This window comes from Pelophylax lessonae (genome assembly GCF_965119305.1).
Source record: "Pelophylax lessonae genome assembly, chromosome: 6".
Classification (NCBI taxonomy): Eukaryota; Metazoa; Chordata; class Amphibia; order Anura; family Ranidae; genus Pelophylax; species Pelophylax lessonae.
The window spans coordinates 14391169-14413079 of NC_138773.1; the positions used below are offsets into that span (position 1 = coordinate 14391169).

The 21911-nt window shown below is 42.5% G+C and overlaps 2 protein-coding genes across 2 annotated transcripts in view; one reads left to right on the forward strand and one right to left on the reverse strand.

Annotated features, from left to right (window-relative positions):
• The window catches only part of LOC309558419 (olfactory receptor 1E16-like), a gene marked incomplete at both ends in the record, with an annotated part of 17820 nt that extends 13530 nt beyond the window's left edge, over positions 1-4290 (reverse strand). The window contains one exon of the mRNA XM_082261493.1: positions 4021-4290. Within this exon, the coding sequence (XP_082117619.1) occupies positions 4021-4290 (270 nt within the window). The remainder of the gene's footprint in view (positions 1-4020) is intronic.
• Positions 1050-21911, forward strand: part of LOC309558420 (uncharacterized protein) — a gene marked incomplete at its 3' end in the record, with an annotated part of 48945 nt that continues 28083 nt past the window's right edge. Inside the window, exons 1-5 of the mRNA XM_082261494.1 lie at positions 1050-1146; positions 7538-9610; positions 11407-11684; positions 16233-16457; positions 16689-16717. Of these exons, the coding sequence (XP_082117620.1) occupies positions 7557-9610; positions 11407-11684; positions 16233-16457; positions 16689-16717 (2586 nt within the window). The 5' untranslated portion in view covers positions 1050-1146; positions 7538-7556. The remainder of the gene's footprint in view (positions 1147-7537; positions 9611-11406; positions 11685-16232; positions 16458-16688; positions 16718-21911) is intronic.

The following is a 21911-nucleotide window of genomic DNA, read 5'->3' on the forward strand; positions in this document are numbered from 1 at the left end:
TCATGATTTTCCTTTCTTTGTAATAAAATATAATTTTTGCCTCTTTTAACACTGAGCCCCCGTTCACACTGGGGCGATCCGACTTCGGGTGGCGACCTCCGAGGTCGCGGTGCGATCAGCGCGCCTCGACCTCGGAGCGGCCGCCACGGACTTCATAACATTGAAGTCTATGGCGGTCGCCTCCGGGTCGCCCCAAAGAAGCTCTGGACCCTTTTTCTAGGTCGGAGCGACTTGTGTCGCTCCTATTAGAACGGGTCCGCGGCTTCCCTATGGAAGGCGACCTGCAGCGACCTGTGAGGCGACCAGGTCGCCTCACAGGTTGCCCTAGTGTGAACGGGGGCTGAGAGTATTATTATTATTATTGTTATTATTGTCTCTGCTAATATTATTAGATTTATAATGAAATAGCATAACTTCGGGAACAGGCAAAAACATAATAAATATATTACTGGAAAAAAAATTCCCCTTGGATTTGGGACTTTTTAGGCAATAACCCATCACTGAGTAGACTTAGTAGACTAATAAAATTATATTTATGCTTTACTAAGTCTACTCAGTGATCGGTTATTGCCTAAAAAGTCCCAAATCCAAGGGGAATTTTTTTTTCCAGTTCTGCAATCTTAGGGATGTTGGCAATACCCATCTTAAACCACTAGACCCGAACATCTTTCACAAATTCTAATAAATATATTAAATCTGGGAAAATCACCTCTAGATATTTCAGTATCAGACAAACATGGATTTCAGGAAGACATCATTTTTTATTTATTTATTTATTATTTATTGAAGCTTTAAAATATCTTAACAAAAAAAAAAAAAGTGGATTATCAGCCGGCCAGCAACCATAAACCTGTATGATAGCCAAACTAAGGAAACAAAGTACGGAAGATTTGTAATGATTAACTCTTCTCTAGTCATAATGAAAGTGAATTTGCTACCCACAGGAGAGCAAATAACCAGGTCAGAGTGGAATCGGGTCTCACATTCTGGGGAATTTAAAGAAGTGGAAGAAATGTAGAATACAGACATCCCAATCGTCTCTGTTATATCTACATATCCTCAGCATACAAGGAGTGCATGAGGGGACAACCAAAACCCAAGAACCTATAACATAGGAGTGACGAGTGAAATGATAATTCCTTAATGGTGAGTTCATTATTTTCTATTAAATAAAGTCCCACAATGTTCCCGTAACTCTGAACCATGGAACATATTGTATATTATCATACAGGATTTATATATTGCCAACAGTTTGCGCAGCGCTTTACAATATAAATGGGGACAATACACTTACAATACAGTTCAGTACTGAAGGAATAGGAGTGCCCTGCTCATGGAGCTTCTAAAAGAAGGGGGGGGTGTATACAGTATCTTCTATCGCTCTTTCTTTTACTATACTGTATGTGCCTACCTTGTGCACTCTCCAGTTTTCGTAAATCAACCTCACCAGGTCTTCTTCTTTGCCTCTTCTATAGAGCTGGGAAGTGCTCAATGATGCAGAGGTCAGGATGACAGTGAAGTGGATGCAAGAATGTGAATGAATCTGGGTGTTCTTCAACCCAGAAGAAGACTAGTGCTGGATCACAGAATGTTGAGTTTGCTGGGATAGCATTGGAAAAGGGCAGCTGGGCTACTAATCATAAAAAAGTTTTGGATTCAATGTACCTTACTTTTGTAGCAGGTTTTCCAGGCCTGTGGCCTGATGTGGGTCTGCCATTGTCACCGGTTACCTCTCCAGCCCATGTGAGCTGCAGCCCTGGATGTAGAGACTGAGACATGGACAACTCTGGCATCTTGGTTTTGTTGTTTTATTGTAGATAAGGGGATGGGAGAAGGGAATGAGTGGGATACTCCTTTAGGCTTCGGATATGTACACTTGGGACTTGGTTCCTGAAAAATGCCCGTTGGCGCTTCCTCGACGCCAGCCGGTGCCAGCTAACGCTCACTAACTCTGAGAATACTGTTACACTGCAACAAGTCACTGAATACTTCCCTCCTGCCTTGCTCTGGCTTGAGGTAGTATGTTGTAGAACTGTAAATCCCAACTGGTTCACTCTGTACAATTCAGTAATAGTAATAGCAATCCCAATAGTAGGTGCCCCCCTTTAACCCTGAATTCTTCGGGGGTTTACTGTGTATGCAGCCCCTTCTGAAACTTTAGGGTCCTTAACCTAGGTACCCCCTTTCTGCTAGCTGGCACTGGATCCCAGAACCTCTTCCAGGGTTGTCCCCTTTAAATCTGGCAGACCCCCAGGGGCAATCCTCAGTGCTCACGACCTATGTAGGCTTTCCTGGGACTGAACCCCTCTCTCTTTCCACAGGTTCTCAGCACACCGGATCCCCCTCAGCTCAACTCAGCACTCTCTGGATTCTCAGGCGACACCTTGAGACATCCTCTTCCCTCAGACAGGAGGAGAGACAGCCGCACTCTCCATCCTGGGACTCTGCTCCCGCCAAAGTCATCGTGTCATGTGCCACCCCCAAACTTATACCCACTCCCAGAATCCCTTGCAGCACAATCTGCCTTCTGAGGTAGTTACAAGCCTAGATGTGTCCCCTGATTGGGTTTCCTCCACCGCCCTATATGAACCTTCTCACCGGAGCCAGTGGGGAGACTCCCCCTTCAGCAGGCACACCTGGAAACCATGACACCCTGACTAAATAAATCACAGCCCTGCTGTTAGGCAGACAAGGCCTACTATACATTTACCTAGCACCTACCTGTAGGGTGCTATACATTTTTTGTTTCAATACATTTTTATTGAATTATAAAGAGGTTTACACACAGACAAAATGTAAACAAGGCACAGAACAAGGGACAGTACAATGCGAAACAATGCTCAAAAGCAGTGAATTACACATTACCAGTTACAGATAGGACAGACCTGAGGGTGCTTTCCTCCTGCTCTTCCAAACAGTCCATGACTTGGAGAAGGTTTCAAGTTTCATGCCGTTTAATGCCAAATTGTGCTCAAAGGCATGATTATGATCAATCATTCTTTCTACATCAGGGATATTATGGGTTGACTTCCAGTTTCTAAGAATCATTAAGTGGGCTGCAAGCAGTATGTGGGAGACAAGCTGAAAGTGTATAGGGGGAGAAAGGCCTATCCCAATGTTCAGAAGCGCTAGGGCTAGAGTAGGTTTGTTGATAATCCCTATACACGTAGAGATTAGTTGGAGTTTGGTTTCAGAAGCTTGTGAGATTGGGGAAAACCCAGAAGGAATGCAGAAGATTACTTACTTGACCGCAATTGTGCCAGCATAGTGAGGAAAGGGAGGAAGAAAACTTTGCCAATTTGTAAAGAATATAATACCACCTATTAGTGATTTTTGACATCAGTTCCACATGGCTAGTGCAGTGGGTAGCGTGGAAGATTGATCTAAAGATAGCTTGCCACTGGGAGGGAGAGTAGGCCATATGGAGATCATGTTCCCATTTAAGCATGGTTTTGCAGAAGGTAAGTTTGTCCTGGAGCATATTACAGAATAGTGAGATTCCTTTATCCCTATTTTTAGACCCAAGGTAAAAATCCCCAAAAAATTCCAAGGGACACAGAGAAAGGGAAGAAGTCTTCCATCGGCTAGGGACTTAAATTAAAGGATGATGCAATTGTATTTTCCGAAGCCTCCAGACATAGATTTTTTTAGAGGAACATTTGTGAGAGAACACTTGGCATTCTGCTGTAAGAGGTTTGGGTTGCGCATGACAGAAGCTTGATAGATGAGAATCAGTGAGTATCTCCCTCTGCTGCAGAAGTTGTAGACCTTCATCCAGGGTAGTCACCATAGTTGTCACCCTATTGTGACTAATGGGCAGGGTGGCTGGGTACTTCCACTTGTGTGAAATGTTGTGAATGTGTAGCATTTTAGTGACTGACATCAGGTTTTCATGGTGCTGGAGAGTGTGGTGGGAGAAGTCTGGAAGCAGGTGTATTGTGAAGTATCAATCTGGGAGGTGGTCAGTCTGGTGGAAGGCAGACATTTTTTCATTTTTTCTTTCGCTTGATAGAAGTGTACCCTAAGCAGGACATCCCTAGGAACTTCAGCTGGAAGAAAGGATGGTTTTGGGAGTCTATGAATTCTGTCAATAGCAAGGTCTGGCCCTGACAAGGACAGCACCAGGGTAGAGAACAGATCTTGAGTGTATTGTTGTAATTGACTGACAGAAACTGATTCGGGGACACCTCTGATCTTGATGTTATTTCTCCTGGACCTGTCTTCTAGGTCAGAAACTTTGTCCGTTAGACATGTGATTTTGTCAGAGTAAGCAGCATGAGCATCGACCATGGTGTTGAAGGAAGAAGTATACACTTCAAGGGATACTTCCACTCTGTCCACCCTGTCACCCAGAACATGTAATTCTGCTTTAAACTGGTGAACACAGGACAACAGATCAGATTGCAGAGATGAGTGCAGGGAAAGGAGAATTTCCTTTAGTGTAGTGTCAGAGACAGGTTGGCCCTGAGTTGGAAAGGCTGCTATGTGATCTGTGCTGGCTGTAGAGGCCCCAACCCCTGGTGTCTGTGTAGCACTTACTCCTATGTTGGGGTCCTGGAGAGGCCTGTGAGGTGACTCCCTGCGGGGCCTGGACTTAGCAGGGCTGCGGGTGGAGGGTGAGAAGCCCTTCAAGAATAGATCACCATCTGGGAAGCCATATTGGAAGGTATGTGGAATGCTGTTAGGTCCCAGAGCTCCGATGGGCACCGCTACATGCTTCGTTCGTGGCCCTCACCCACCACCATTTTGTTGTGGACCTCAGCCTAGAATTTGGAAAAACCTAGACAGCTTGGTATCAGCAGGTCTTTATGGTGGCACAGCATCCCTTAGCTTCCCGCTATCTGATGGTGCCAGCAAGGTGTTTTCTGGGGTTTGAGAAGGCTTGGATGGCGGTAAATGTCCCGGCGGCCTGGCGGAGCTTCAGTGAAGAGCGGCCATCTACAAGAGTTGTTGCTATGCCCCCCAATGTACCTTACTTATATATACTACAAGGTATGACCACAAGAACAAACCCTGGTCTTTGGTAAATTCATGTTGTTTGGCAACCATTTTGTTCATGCTTTTCTCATATGTTAGCGCAAAATTATTTTTTTAACCACTTTAGCCCCAGAAGGTTTACCCGCTTTATGACCAGGCCATTTTTTTGTTATACGGCTCTGCGTTATTTTAACTGACATTTGAGCAGTCATGCAACGCTGTACCCCAATAAGATTGATGTCCTTTTCTCCACACAAATAGAGCTTTCTTTTGGTGGTATTTGATCACCACTGAGGTTTTCATGTTTTGTGCTATAAACAAAAAAAGACTGATAATTTTGAAAAAAAAAAAAAAAAAAACAGCGCTCCAAACCTTTAAAAGCGATGGACCACCCAATGATAAAAAAGTTTGAAGTTCAAAATATGAAAAGTTGATCATGAGGTGATGTAATAAAAACAATGTCCACAATGTGATATCAATATAAAAGAAGTGTGGATATAAAAATACTTATAAATCGCAGTGAATCTCTAACATGTGATAAAAACACATACAAATGATCAATCAAATAGTCTCACACAAAATATGAAAATTCATCAAAAACAATGCATTAATATGTGAATAAAGTGATGAGTGCAGAAGTGGTGATATGGTAAAAACACCAATAGCTAAAAGGTGTGACAGTGATCCAACTACTTAAAATATTTACCAAAATCCAAAAATAAACAGTATGGCGGAAATAATGATATAAAAGTGAATAATATAAGTCCAAGAGATATTCAATAAATATTATATGTGAATAAATAAAGTGCTGAACAGTCCATACATAGGTTGTAATAAGTGAATAAAGTGCTCAGTTGTCCATTAGATAGATCAAGTGATTTAAAAGATGAAGTGAAGATTCCAGTGACAGCCAGGTGCAGTGGTAGGTGAGCTAACAATCCAGCATTAAGTGTAATGGCCGCTCACCTCCATTCACACTCAAAAGAGCGTTTGGGTACAATCTTTCACCTCCTGATCTTCTCCAATGGGTATGATACCTCCCAATTATATGTAATACTTCAGGATATACAGTATATATATATATAGGTCTCAGCATGAGAGTTTCCCTCTTATATTTTAACCCGGGATGGATGAATGATATACTGTGGTGAAGAGAGGATATCGCCCTATAAGGAAAGGAGCATACAGTTTATTATTGCTGAGACCTATATATATATATATGATCATTTGTATGTGTTTTTATCACATGTTGGAGATTCACTGCGATTTATAAGTATTTTTACTTCTTTTATATTTATATCACATTGTGGACATTGTTTTTATTACATCACTTCATGATCAACTTTTCATATTTTGAACTTCAACTTCTTAAGTTTTTTATCATTGGGTGGTCCATCGCTTTTAAGGATTAGAGCGCTGATTCTCTCTATCTTATAAATTATTGTGGTATGTGGTGACACTACTGAATTAGCTGCTTGATCCTTGGTGTTCCACTATATCTTTACACATTTCCTTCATTTTCTTACGTCTTATACCTACTTGTAGCGCATAGGTCTATCCCTTAAATATTTTTTACTTTCTACTCTAAAACATGTATAAAAATGGAAAAACAAATCCCAAGACGTATATATTGCTTGGTATGTGCAAAAGTTATCGCGTCTACAAACTATGGGATATTTTTGTATGGCTTTTTTTTTTTTACTAGTAATGGCAGGGATCAGCGATTTTTAGCAGCACTGTGGCAATGGGGAGGACAGTTCGGACAAATAACTGACACTTATGACAAAAATATGCACTGTTACTGTACTAATGACACTGGCAGGGAAGTTGTTAACATCAGGGGCCTCTACAAATGGATAAGCAGCATCTACAAACTATGGGATGAATTTATTTATTTTTGTTACTAGTAATAGTAGCAATTAGCGATTTTTAGCAGGACTGCAACATTGTGGCAGACAAATATAACACAGTGACAATTTTTGGGGACCAGTGACACCAATCAACTGATCAGTGCTAAAAAAAATGCACTGTCACTGTACTAGCGACACTGGCTGGGAAGGGTTAAATGTGTTCCCTGGGAGTGCTTGCTAACAGTGTGGGGAATTCTTTGACTGGGGGAAGACAGAGATCCCTGTTCCTGCTTAGGAGAAACACAGGACCTCCATCTTCCCCTCTGACAGAACGACGATCAGCCTTGTTCACATAGGCTGACCACCGTTCTGCCTCTCTCAAGACCCACTGATTGGCTCCTGCTGTGTCCAATCACAGTGGGAGCGGGTCACTTGGGGCACTCATTTGTGCACCAGACCTGGAGCAAAAATTGATGTACAGCTATGTGATTTTGTGCTAAAGGGAAGCTCTGCCACAGTATATGTGCGTGGGGAGGTCCGGAAGTGGTTAACCAACAGAAACAACTGATTGTAATATCCTAGGGATGTCAAGCATATCCCATTGACACAGATTTATTTTTGTATAACACATGTGAGTCAGCAGGTCATTATTATAAGGAGATTTAGATCCAAAGACTGTTTTCACCTTTTCTTATATTTTCTCCCCACAGGTTATCTAAAAGCTGCAAAATGAATAACAGCAAAGTAAAAGTGGCTGTGAGGGTCCGTCCTCTGAATCAGAGGGAGGAAGGATTAAACTCAGAGTGTGTTGTTCGGGTCAGCGGAAACCAGATTACCCTTCTGCCACCCATTTCCTGCAAGGAAAAAGACAAAAAAGAACCTCATATCTTCACATATGACAACTGTTTCTGGACAGAGGATGGCCATGATACTGGGCAGGAAGATGTTTATGGACATCTGGGAAATGGAGTTCTTGAGAACATATGGGATGGTTACAATGTGTGTATCTTTGCTTATGGCCAAACAGGATCAGGAAAAACATTTTCAATGATGGGGACAGATGACCAACCTGGTATTGTGCCAAGAATCTGCTCAGCTTTATTTCTTAAAGAGTCAAATGACTTGGAAACCATCAGGATTGAGGCCTCTTATTTTGAGATATATAATGAGGAGGTGAGAGATCTCCTAAGTTTGGAAAAGAAGCAAAAGAAACTAAGAGTTAGAGAAGACCCACTACTCGGTCCATATGTTGAGGGGTTATCTTGTCATGCTGTTCGAAGCTATGGAGAGATTAAATTGCTGCTGGACCAAGGTAATAAACAGAGGGCCATTGCAGAAACCAAGATGAATGAGCAGAGCAGTCGATCCCATTCTATACTAACACTGACTGTTACACAAATATGCATTGATCATAAGTCTGGAGCCTCCAGAGAGTTGGTCAGTAAGGTCAGCCTGGTAGATTTGGCAGGAAGTGAGAGGTCCTCCAAATCTGGTGCACAAGGCAGTCAGCTTAAGGAATGTTGTAATATCAACACATCCCTTTTAACTCTTGGCCTAGTCATGAATTCATTGGCTAAAAGGAAGAATCAACATATAAACTATAGAGACTCTGTGCTCACATGGCTGCTAAAGAACAATCTTGGAGGAAACAGTAAGACGATTATGTTGGCCACAGTCAGTCCTGCAGCAGATAATTATCAGGAAACCCTCTCTACCCTAAGATACGCAGACAGCGCCAAGCGAATAGTCAACCAAGCCGTGGTGAATAAGGATGTGAAATCCAAAGCCATAGAGGAGCTACAAGAGGAAATAAAAAGACTCAGAGATCAGATAACAACAACAGAACAAGTGGAGGCAGAAGTAGAAAAACTGAAGTCCCAGATGGAGGAAAAGGAAAATCTTCTCAGAGATCTGGAAACCTCGTGGGAAGAAAAGCTGAAAAGGACCGAGATTGCCACACAGGAATGGCAGAAGAATTTAGAGAACATGGGCGTCATTCTAAAAAAACAGAATGTCACATTTAATAACCAATTCTATCTTATCCAACATGGTATGTCATTAATTATCCATAATATAAGTGATGTCACCAAGATTGGCTCTGGACCTTCTCAAGACATCCACATCTCTGATACTGAGGCTGAGTGTGAACACTGTGAGATCCGGAAAACAGAAGAAGACGTTTTTCTAATTCCAGTCAACAACTCAAAAACCTATGTCAATGGCTGCTTATCTAAAAATGAGACCCAGCTGTGGCATGAAGATAAAATACAGATAGGAAACACTGTATTTGTTTTACACCATCCTAAAAGACCAAAGCCAGAACATATGAAGACAACTGTTTCATCTGAAGCTGAGGCTCAAACATATGCTGAATTGAATACAGAAAATGGCAGGTCATCCATATTATCTGAAAGTGACGGCTGGAATAGTAACATGATTGAAAATGGGAAATCCAAGATAAAATCAGCATTCTACAAAGCAACTGAAAGTTCTGCACCAACCATTCCAGCCTCTGATGATGACCCCAACTCTTCTGAAAAAAAACAAACATCTGATAAGTTAACCAAAATCTCTAATGAGTCAAACAGTCAACCTGTTGATATGAAAGTTAATACTACCAAATCAGAATACTTGGAGATAGGCGTAGTCACAAACGTACAAGAGTCCACAGTTCCATGTTCACTGCAGTATGGTAAGGCCAGTTCTCAAACTTCTGAAATTCTAAGGAACACTAATTGCTTGCAGAGCACTCCAGATCTGAAAGACCATTCTATTTTACCCAGGTATTTTTATTTTTTTTTCATTTCATGACACATCTTTTTGTAAATTGCATGTGATATATGACAAATAAAGACATATATCAGAAATTCCTTTTATTTTAGGTATCCTAAAATACTGGTGATAATTGTTACTAAACTATACAGCAACTCACTGGTTACATATAGGAAGATCTGACTGCTACCTTGGAAAGGGTTAATCCACCTTTGCATGATTCTCTGCTCCCTAGAATTTAGATAACTAATTTAGCGAATGTCGTTAAGTCTCCCTATCACTAGTAGTGATGTTGTATTGCTTGACATTAATTTCAATACACAGAGGGTGCAGCGCCAACTATGTGTTAACGAAAGTCCTAGAAAACACTTGACATACTGTATAGTCCACCAACTGAAGATGGTAAAGATGAAAGGAAGATCCCCGCACCAACTGTTGTGAGGAGGACTAAAGATGCACTCGTCACCACTGTAAGGGAAGGTGCAATCCTACTTACCACATTGCGTTCACCCTCAAATTACAGAGAAGTCGATAAACACATGTGTAGACACCGGGGCAAAATGAACTTGTACCAGGCACCCGCTGTAACCCTCACTGTGGTTCCTTGGGAAAGATGTATTCCGCAATTCTGAGACAGGAAGCTCATACTCTAAACAATATATGCATAAACAATAGCCCTTTACGTCATATCACCCTGCCCCACTTACATGTTTTGCCATATTTCGCCTTGGGAAAGATGTATCCCGCAATTCTGAGACAGGAAGTTCATACTCTAAACAATATATGCATAAACAATAGCCCTTTACGTCATATCACCCTGCCCCACTTACGTGTTTCGTCATATTCTGACATCTTTAGAGGTGTGAAGACGTCAGAAAATGAAGAAACGTGTAAGTCGGAACAGAACAATATGATGAAAAAGGCTATTGTTTATGCATATATCAATTGGAGTATGAGCTTCCTGTCTCAGGATTGGGGGATACATTTTTCCCAAGGAGCCACAGTGAGGGTTACACCGGGTGCCTGGTACAAGTTCTCCATTCATCTTGCCCTGGTGTCTACACATGTGATTATAGACCTCTCTATAATGTGAGGGCCAATGCAATCAAACAATGGTGATGAGTGTATCTGTAGTCCTCCTCACAACAGTTGGTGCGGGGGATCTTCCTATCATCTTTGCTATCTTCAGTTGATGGACTATGTGTGAAGTGTTCTAGGACTTTCGTTAACACATAGTTGGCGCTGCACCCTCTCTGTATTCTTTCTGTTTATGGGCGTATGATCAAACCTATTGGTGCTGGCTGCCAGCCAAACATTTTTTAGCCGAGCGCAGATATTATTTTGGTTTCATTTGACATTCATTTCAACTGATGATAGAGTTCAGGTTCACAGCTACCAAACTACCAGCTACTAAACAAATCCCATTACTCCTCCTATTCATTATGTCTTTACATTTTAAAAATGAGATGGAAAGTCTGATTGTATGATCGCCAATGTGTATGTGGCTACCATATGATTTTTCTTTTGTTCCTCCAAATGATTCTAAGGTGGGTCTAAACTCAAGCACAAAAAAAAAAAATATATAATATATTGCAATGTATCAGTTCTTCGAATTATTTTAATATTTTATGGTACATACAGTACTGGCCATCTTTACTCTCTTTAACAAATATCATGAAGGTCACAAACAGTTGTCAGTCCTGAAAGTCCCCCAGAATCTGTATACACCATTTCTTTATATCACTTTTATATTTCTATTAACAAGAATAAACTAACTTCTTATTATGTGTGCTCTGTGTTATTTCAGTGATACAATAATTAGGAAGGAGTCTACAGAGCGCCTGGCCGTCTTCACCTGGGACCCCAAAACAGATGTAATGCAGCTATTGAAGCTTTTGTCAGAACTTTCAGTTTTTAAATATTGGACTGTGTGTGGCTGCATTTCTCATCTTGCAGAAGATAAATGGAAGTCTTATGTTGATGAATCCTCCATCATTTTCCTGTATCACGCACACTCTCCGGAGACCCCTCTGCTTGATCTGTCTTGTCTGAAGAAATTCCTGGATTACAGCAGAGAAAAACTTGGTAAGATTCATACTGAGTTCCAGATGAGAAAGTGATCTCCTGGATTCTGGATCCACTCTAAGGGTTCTGTTCTGTAGACCAGTGGTCCTCAACCTGGTCCTCAGGGCCCACTAACAGGCCAGGTTTGCAAGATAACTGAAATACATCCCAGGTGATATAATTTGCTGCTCAGTGATTGCAGTACTCTAATCTGCATCTCCCCAAGGTAATACTTAAAATCTGGCCTTTTAGTGGGCCCTGAGGACCGGAGTTGAGGACCACTGCTGTAGACCACAGATCAGATCACATTGTACAGTATATAGAGAGTTCCCACCACTCTCCATTTTCAGCTAAATATAAACATCATGATTTACAAACTCATTACACATCAGAGATCCTGGATTATTTACCCACTTCAGCCCTAGAAGGATTTACCCCCTTAAAGACCGGGCCACTTTTTTCAATTCGGCACTGCGTTACTTTAACTGACAATTACACGGCCGTGTGACACTGTACCCAAATACAAATGGTATCCTTTTTCTCCCATAAATAGAGATTTCTTTTTGTGGTATTTGATCACCTCTGCGGTTTTTAGTTTTTGTGCTATAAACAAAAAAAGAGCAACAATTAAAAATAATAATAATAATAATAATATGTTTTACTTTCTGCTATAAAACACATCCAATAAAAAATATAAAAAAAATCTAATTTCTTCATCAATTTAGGCCAATATTTTTTGTGCCACATATTTTTGGTATAAAGAAATCCCAAAAAGCGTATATATAGATTGGTTTGTGGAAAAGTTATCGCGTCTGCAAACTATGGGATATTTTTATGCCATTTTTATTTTTTTACAATTTTTTAACTGGTATTGGCAGCGATCATCGATTTTTAGCTGGACTGCGACATTGCGGCGGACACATCAGACACCTAACTGACACTTATGACACTTTTTTGGGGACCATTGACACCGATAGAGTGATCAGTGCTAAACATATGCACTGTCACTGTACTAATGACACTGGCAGGGGAGGGGTTAACATCAGGGGCGATCAAAGGGTTAAATGTGTCCCTAGGGGGTGTTTACAAAGTTGCAAAAATTTTTTAATTTTTAAATTTTTAAATCAGGTGCGACGCGCCCAATGATGAAATATAAAATGAAAGTTTATTGGAACATACAATGTCAGCAAGTAAACACAGACAAGTACCGTATTATGAAACAGATTTGTGATGTTATACATTGTAGTGATTGACCGATATCGGTTTTTCGTTGCCGATACCGATATTTTGGGGAATGCATATCGGTATTGACCGATATTGGCGGATATTTTTGTACATTTAAAAACATTTCTTTTTTTTTTTTTTACAGGTACTTTTGTGGAGGGATCTGGGGGTCTAAAAGACCCCAAACCCCTCCTCTGCACTTAAAAGCATTCAAATGAATGCTGTTATTTTTTTTTTAAATCTGGTGCTGAGTACCCGGAAGTGATGTCATGGCATCACTTCCAGGCTTTACATGGAGACCCGATCAGAGCCAAATGCGGCTTTGAACGGGCCTTCGGCGGCCGTGCAGGCTAGTTGCCCAAGTCTCCCGTCCCACCACAGGAGGGGGGGGATGTCCCCTACCGCTCCTTGTATTGACAGCCGAGCGGCTTCTCAGCCGCATCGGTTGTCATTACAAGACAGCTGACCGTCGACAATGGATGCCGTTACCGGGGTGATGCCTCTAGCTGCAGCATCACTCTGGTACAAGCACTTTCCCAAAATATCAGCAATATTGGTAACCCGATATATCGGGGAAAGTGCATATCGGGCCCCGATATATCGGCATTGCCAATAATCGGTAGATTCCTAATACCTAGTATATTATATATTCATGGTCAAGTTCAGTATTCCATAGAACAATCCACGGTAGATATGAAAATTCATCTTGGTAACCCGGCGCGTTTCGTAAACAACCGTTCACTTCCTCAGGGATTGATGCAATACCTAATTTCTATGAAATAAAACAGTTTGTGGCATGTAATAAAGATAGTAGATCATGTTATACTAATGCAAAACACTAAGGAGCCACCAAGGGGCCCACACTTACAAATATGTTAAAAAGAAATTGCATACTCATGTTCCATTGGCTGCTGCTGGGAATGTCTATCCTGGGAGCTGTGGGCCTTGGATCCACGAGGGCCCGGCAGGACAAACAGGGCCAAACGCAAACACAAACCAAGATAGTGTGGCATCCACGGTGATGGCTATAGGACTCATTTCTAAAGTGTATATGAATAGTAATATCAGCAATCAGTACAAGGAGTATAATACTGTGCAGTAGGTGGGGATATCAACTGGTAACACTAGGAGTGAGCCTGAGTTCAAAAAGTATGTATCTGATGCTCAGATTAAATGCTAAAAGTGAGAAACAAAGCAAAAAAGTATCAATGATGTGCAATTAAAATTGAATGAAAAGACAAAACAAGAAACAAAACAAAGAGCCCCATGGGCATGCTTACAAACTGTGGGGGAGGTGCTCTGACTAGGGGAAGACTTTTCCCCTGTCAGAACTGTGATCTGCCTTGTTTACATAGACAAACTGCCATTCTACCTTTCTTGGAAATGAAAAAATCCGCTGGACCCACTGATTGGCTCCCCCTCTGTCCAATCAGCGTGCGATCATGCCTCCGGCGGCGCACGCTTGCCCCTAGTGGCTATTGTACGAAATGACGTAGAAGGTACAGGTGACCAGAATAATAACCTTCTGAGTAGGGAGGACTAAGGGAAGATCTTGGATGGGTCCAAATGGAGATTTATGCAAAACAGAAAGTATCAGGTTGAGGTCCTACAGCCAACCCCCTGCAGCATTTTTTGCTGACAAAACATTGAAAATTTACTGATGGAGCTATCGATATTTAAACATTATACGCACAATATGGAAACATTGACAATACCCATAACAAGTAATTTTCCTGCTTAATTGGACATCTAAAAAGTCAACACAGGGTGACAAATTATGAGCCCCTGATATTTACAGACAGTTGTAAAAATCTGCAAATTTACTGATGGTGGAAAACCCTGCCCACAGTGTCAATGGAGTCCTAATTGGCATAACTGTGTGCGTAATACATTGAACAAAATGATAGGTGACCTAGTGGTCACAAGTTCAGGAAACACTTTTATTTGCTCCCAACTGTCAATGGCAAGACTGACTGCCAAGGCTATATAAAGTATCATCTGCTGGTTCTCACAGGGGAGAACATCTAATAATGTATCCATAGCACGGAGCATTGTGATGGGTTTTGTAATAAACAGATTGTAGGTAGGAAGAAGGTGGAATGCTGCAAAACATTTGCAAATGGAAAGTAGAGCCAGCCACACACTATAGTGTCAGCTTTACCATCTATTTAGATCTATACATTGTATTAGGGATAGACCGATATGGTTTTTTCAGGGCCGATACCGATATTTCGATCACAACATATCTGTATCGGCCGATATGGGCCGATATTTTGTACTTTTAAAGTTTTGAAAAATAAAGACAATTATTGACACAAATCTGGTACTGAACATGTTATTTTTTGTTTAATGCTTAATGGCTGGCTTGCTGGCACCCAGTGGTGGGTGGCTGGCTGGCACCCGGTGGTGGGTGGCTGGCTGGTTGGCTGGCAACCTGTATTGGGGGGCTGGCTGGCTCCCTGTGGTGGGTGGCTGGCTTGCTTGCACCCTGTGGTGGATGGCTGGCTGGCTGGCACCCTGTGGTGGGTGGGTGGCTGGCTGGCTGGCACCCTGTAGTGGGTGGCTGGCTGGCACCCTGTGGTGGATGGCTGGCTGGCTGGCACATTGTGGTGGGTGGCTGGCACCCTGTGGTGGGTGGCTGGCTGGCACCCTGTGGTAGGTGGGTGGCTGGCACAGGGGCTGTGAGTGGCTGGCTGGTACAGGGCCTGTGGGCAGCTGGCTGGTACAGTGCCTGTGGCTGGCTGGTACAGGGCCTGTGGGTGGCTGGCTGTCTGTCACCCTGTCTGTGGGTGGCTGGCTGTCTGGCACCCTGTGGTGGGTGGCTGACTCTCAGGCACCCTATGGTGGGTGGCTGTCTGGCACCCTGTGGTGGGTGGCTGGCTGTCTGGCACCCTGTGGACGGTAGCTGGTTGTCTGGCACCCTGTGGTGGATGGGTGGCTGGCTGGCACAGGGGCTGTGGGTGGCTGGCTGGTACAGGGCCTGTGGGTGGCTGACTGGCTCGCTGGTACAGTGCCTGTGGCTGGCTGGCTGGTACAGTGCCTGTGGCTGGCTGGCTGGTACAGGGCCTGTGGATGTGGGTGGCTGGCTGGCACCGGGCTGCTGTGGGTGGCTGTGATACACTCCCGCGAGACTAGTCCCAACTCCAGATGAGGCTGTCCAAGGCGAGGGAGGCAGCCTAAGAAGACAGAATGACGTCACAAAAATATCGGCCGATACCGATATATCGGGGAAAGTGCATATCGGCCACCGATATATCAGCCTTGCCGATAATCGGTCTATCCCTACATTATATTGCTGGTGTTTACACTTGTATTGTGTAATCTCTATTCTTGTCTACTCTGTAGGTCCAGAAAACATAAAAGTTGTGATAAGTGATGTGGAGGATATCATTTCCAAGAAGAAAATTACAAAAAGGTGGGTGGCAGGAAAAAACTGGGACTGGGAACTCCTGACTCTCAGCAAAGCAGAAATGAGATTACTGACTGAACATAAAATAAACCCTCTATCAGCGGAGAGAAGAATGGCCAATAAACTCCGACACATCCACCAGATCTTACAGGAGGCTGCAGGTAACAGAGACTTTCTACTATTCTATTTCTCTATTATAATCCTATAAATACATTGGGTTTGTTTTTTTATAACTATTACAACTGAAACAGTATTAGGTGTGGTTTTAATCACTTAAAGGAAACCTATCAGAGAAGTAGAGAGACTGTCATTGGTGGCCTTTGCTTCTGAAAATGTGTTTCCCCTCATTACCCCTCCACAATGTCTCATATGTGTATTTTTTTTCTTTACAGAGGAATACTTTAAACAGACATTAAAGAAGGTAAGAAATAGATGCTTGTTTTTTTTCCAGGTACTTATATAGAACCTGCAAATTCTAAAAGTACAGCGCTTATTGGTCTAGTAGTTTGGATAAGTAGAAGCAGCTAGCACAACAGAAGACAATCTGTAGCCATAAAAATACAAAAAAGTGCAGGGCTAAAAAATGTGAATGCTATAAACACATAGTAAAAGCATACGTCAAACTGGGTCCACCATTTCTGGTAAGCCCCCTAGATGTTGGTGGTGGCTGATCTATTCACGCTTTTCCTATACTACAAATAATTTATCAACCGGATCTGCACCGTTAAAGACATTTTCATCACAGACTTTTTGATACATTGTTACTTTTGTTATATTTGTAGTTCACATTAATTATCATGCTTATTATCATATGTGTATATATCATTCATTAAAAAAAAAAAACAAACTCAAAACTCCAACGATGATGCTGCATACATACCAACAAGCCACCCAAATTGCGCTCCCAGTGTCACGCTAGCGTGCTGGAAGGAGAGGCATCTCTCATTGGGCGGTGGACACCAGTGGCAGACACCGCCCAAGGGGACGCTTGTAACATGCTGTGGATGGAACAGCGCAGCTGGCATTTTGGCACCCTATAAGTGACGTCACGTATACGGCGCAAGGCGTGGCGCCGATGTGCAGAGGAAACGTCCACCAAAAGGGCAGGGGGGAAAGGGGAAGAGTGCCCCCACAGCAATCAGCTTGCTATGGGGGGCACCTGAGGTGAGCTGCAGCTCCGTGTATCCATTCAGACACGGAGCTGCCATTTGGCCCCGCACCCTCTCTCTACTTGTTAGCTCACTGACTTTAATTGACATCTACGGGAGCCGGTCGCACCGCGGCTGTATCTCAGCCAATCAGGAGGGAGAGTCCCGGACGACCGAGGGACTCGTGGACATTGCTGCACAGAGATGGGGCTTAGGTAAGTATTAGGGGGGCTGAGGGAGGCTGCTACACACAAAACGCTTTTTATCTTAATGCATAGAATGCACCTTCTGGCTTTACAAGTACTTAAAAAGACATGCGGGCATTTACTAAAATTGGAAGAGAAGCGGTTTAACCTTAAACTGCGTAGAGGGTTCTTTACTGTCAGAGCGGTAAGGATGTGGAATTCCCTTCCACAAGCAGTGGTATCAGCAGGGAATGTTGATAGTTTAAAAAAAACTATTAGATGGGCATCTTAACGGCCGCAACATACAGGGTGTAAAGATCTGGGGTTATTAAATTCAAATGGTGCATGCGATTTCAAAAGTAGCACCATTACAGACTGCATGTTTAAGGGCATGGCAGCCCACTTTTATTTAAAGGAATGGAAAGTTCAAAAAAACAGCAATTTTCCTTCGCAAGGGGTCCCACCATTGCTGTAACTTGCAACTTCAGCCTCCTGGCTTACTCGCTTGCCACACGGCTGCTTCAGGCCTCACACCTAGGCCTTAGGTCTGCTCCTCAGACCAAAACAAAAGTATGTCAATATTATACCTTGTTAGGGGTATAACCCTCGCGCTACTGGTTGTGATTAGGGATGATCGAACGGTTTGTGTCCACCATCGGTTCGACCCGAACATTGGGTGTTTGAAATTCGGCCGAATTACGAACTTTTTGTGGTAAAAGTTCGGAATTCGGTCACCAGAACCTCCCAGAATGCAATGGGACAGGAAGTGGGCTTTAAAAGCCCGTGACTGGCCCAGAAACGTCAGTAAAAGCCAATGAGGGGGCAGGAGTCTGCTAGGAACGTGATTGGAGTGACTACGAGGTCCAGAGGCCAATCAGGAGTGAATACGCCCCCCAGTATATAACATAGCCCCGCCTAACCTCTAGCACTGTAATACAGAGGCTTTTGAAGAGAGTGGAAGCATTTGTGTTTCTCCTGCTTTGTTACAACATTTGCTGCATAGCTTGCAAAGCTCCAATGTCATTTTGCAATTATCTTCTGCTGTATGGAGCTGTTCTTTTAGTGTGAGGAAAGGGATATGCAGTGTAGTTAAGGTACTATATACCACTATAGTTAGATTTAATAATCTAGTTTTTGTAGGGATAGTTTTAAGTGTCAGGTTTCCATCTAGTGAGCACGTTGCACTGCTGATATATCTACAGCAGGTATACGTGCTTGCTAGTCAGCTATTGTGCAAAATACCACACCCCCTTACAGGAAGCACATGGTGACCCCACTCTGCCATGTAAGGGTGACCTGACTCTGTCATGCCAGGGTGACCCCACTCTGTCATGTCAGGGTGACCGGAGTTTAGGGTGACCTGACTCTGCCATGCCAAGGTGACCCCACTCTGCCATGTCAGGGTGACCGTAGTTTAGGGTGACCTGATTCTGCCATGCCAGGGTGACCCCGCTCTGTCATGTCAGGGTGACCGGAGTTTAGGGTGACCTGGCTCTGATAAAGCCACAGTGACAACTATGCAAAATTTAAAATTCATCACAAAAAAAAACAGATTATCTTTCTTAGAATTTCAGTAGTGCAGGGATGGTGTTACCCTCCTTTCATAAAGTGCAAATAAATAAAGTGAATAAATTGCATAAATAATCCAAAACATCCAACTAAGCAAGAACAGAGTCCTTCAAAAGTCTTTATTTATGTAGTGCCAGAGCTGGTGGTGGTGGTGAGTGACATTGTACGGTGGTTCCTATAACTGACACCAATGACCCTGCATTAAAGGCACTGTGTATTGCTCTGGCACTACATAAATAAAGACTTTTGAATGACTCTGTTCTTGCTTAGTTGGATGTTTTGGATTATTTATGCAATTTATGCACTTTATTTATTTGCACTTTATGAAAGGAGGGTAACACCATCCCTGCGCTACTGAAATTCTAAGAAAAATAATCTGTTCTGTTTTTTTTTTTTCTGGTTCTGGACATGCTACAGAGCTGAAACTTCACAGGTACACTTTTTAGACCCCCCCCCCCCCCTCAGACACTAAACCCAAAGAAATCTCTTTTTTTTTTTTCAATAATTGGCTCTCTATCAAAAACGATAATTTTTAAGAACTTTTATTTTGCCCGATTCATAGTCCCTGGGGCATGACCCAGAACCCTAGGAACTTTTTAGGGGCATTTATTAGGTTTTAGGGCTTCAAAATGGTGTTTTTTGATTCCTGAAGTTCGGGTCCCATTGATTTCAATGGGGTTCTGGAATCCGAACCAAACTTTCGGTAAATTCGGGTGTTCTGGTTGAACCAAATTTTTCAAAAGTTCGACCATCCCTAGTTGTGATGGGCCTAGAAATTACTGTATTAATATTTATATTGTTTATGAGAGTTGCAGCAGCTGAAGAGTGGATTAATGAATTGATAAATTGACCTCTGAAAGAGAAGCCAGCCTCAGCGCTTGCCTCAGTATTTTTACTCAAAAGTGGATAAGTGCTATGAGTGCATGTGTAAATCAATATTAACCACTTTAAGACCGGGAGGATTTGCCCCCCCTTAATGGCCAGGCCTTATTTTGCGATTCGGCACTGCGTTACTTTCACTGACAATTCGTGTGACGCTGTACCCAAATAAAATTGACGTCCCTTTTTTCCCACAGATGGAGCTTTCTTTTGGTGGTATTTGATCACCTGTGAGATTTTTATTTTTTTATTTATCTTTAAACAAAAAAAGAGCGACTATTTTGAAAAAATATATATATATATATATATATATATTTTTCACATTCTGCTATATAACATTCTCAAAAAAAAAAAAGAAAAAAAAAGAAATGTAACATTTTAGGCCAATTTGTATTGTGCCACCTATTTTTGGTAAAATCCCAGTAAGGGTATATTGATTTGTAGAAAAAGAAATAGCCGCACATCCAGGGATTCCAATAAGTTGCAAATACCTTTAATTCCAAAATGTTGCAAGTGATGACACCAAAGACACCAACATGAAGTCTCGTAGATGCGTTTCACACATACATCTTGTGCTTAATCATTAATGATTAAGCACAAGATGTATGTGTGAAACGCATCTCCGAGACTTCATGTTGGTGTCTTTGGTGTCATCACTTGCAACATTTTGGAATTAAAGGTATTTGCAACTTATTGGAATCCCTGGATGTGCGGCTATTTCCTTTTCTGCAAGTGTTCCCACGGAGGCGGGCCGGGGCCAGCACTCTTTTGGATATCCTATCTCCTGGCAATTACCACACACTATACACCTGGAGCAGCGTTTTCCTTTCTTCAGCATAAGGGTATATTGATTGGTTTGCGCAAAAGTTATCACGTCTACAAACTAGGGGAAAGATTTGTGTCATTTTTTTTTTTTCTTAGTAGTAATGGCAGCGATCAGTGATTTTTAGCGGGACTGCGACATTGCGGTGGACACATCGGACACCTAACTGACACTTTTGGGGGGACCAGTGACATTACTACAGTAATCAGTGCTAAAAATATGCACTGTTACTATACCGACACTTGCAGGGAAGGGGTTAACACGATCAAAGGGTTAAGTGTGTCCCTAGGGGATGCTTTCTAACTGTGTGGGGGTGGACTTACTAGATGAACATAGAGATCTGTGTTTCTGAATAGCAGGAACACAGGATCCCTGTGTTTGTCTGTGACAGAACGGCCATCTGCCATTCACATCGGCAGACCGCCGACCTGTGGGAAAAAAAAGGATGTAAATTTTGTTCGGGTACAGCGTCGCACGACCGCGCAATTGTCAGTGAAAGTAACGCAGTGCCGAATCGCAAAATAGGGCCTGGTCATTGAGCAGCCACATCCTCCTTAAAGCGGTTAAGGGAGTAAATCCTTCCGTTCCAGAAGTGATTAATATGGAATTCCAACCTGGATTGACATTATCCTCTTAGGGAAGGAGAGAGTTCTCTTGATTATAAATCTGTGTGCAGGGACAGAGGGACTAACACCGACCTGGAGCCAACTGTGCTGTATTTTGCTGAGGTCAGGCTGGGCCTTGGGAGTGATGTTTTGCCGTTTCACCCTGAGGGAAGTGGGAATTTTGGATAGTCCCATGCAAAAAGAAAACATAATGTCTGCCTTGAACCAAAGGAGTCAAAACCCAATGCGATCCCACCTCGTTCCAATCTCAATAGACTGCATCATCATGTACATCTTTACTTTAAATGTGCCAATATTTACACTTAAAAGAAATCTATACTAGTGCTTGTTACACATTCTCAGTATGTAGCTTTTTTTTATATCAGCACCGTGCCTTCTCACCCAT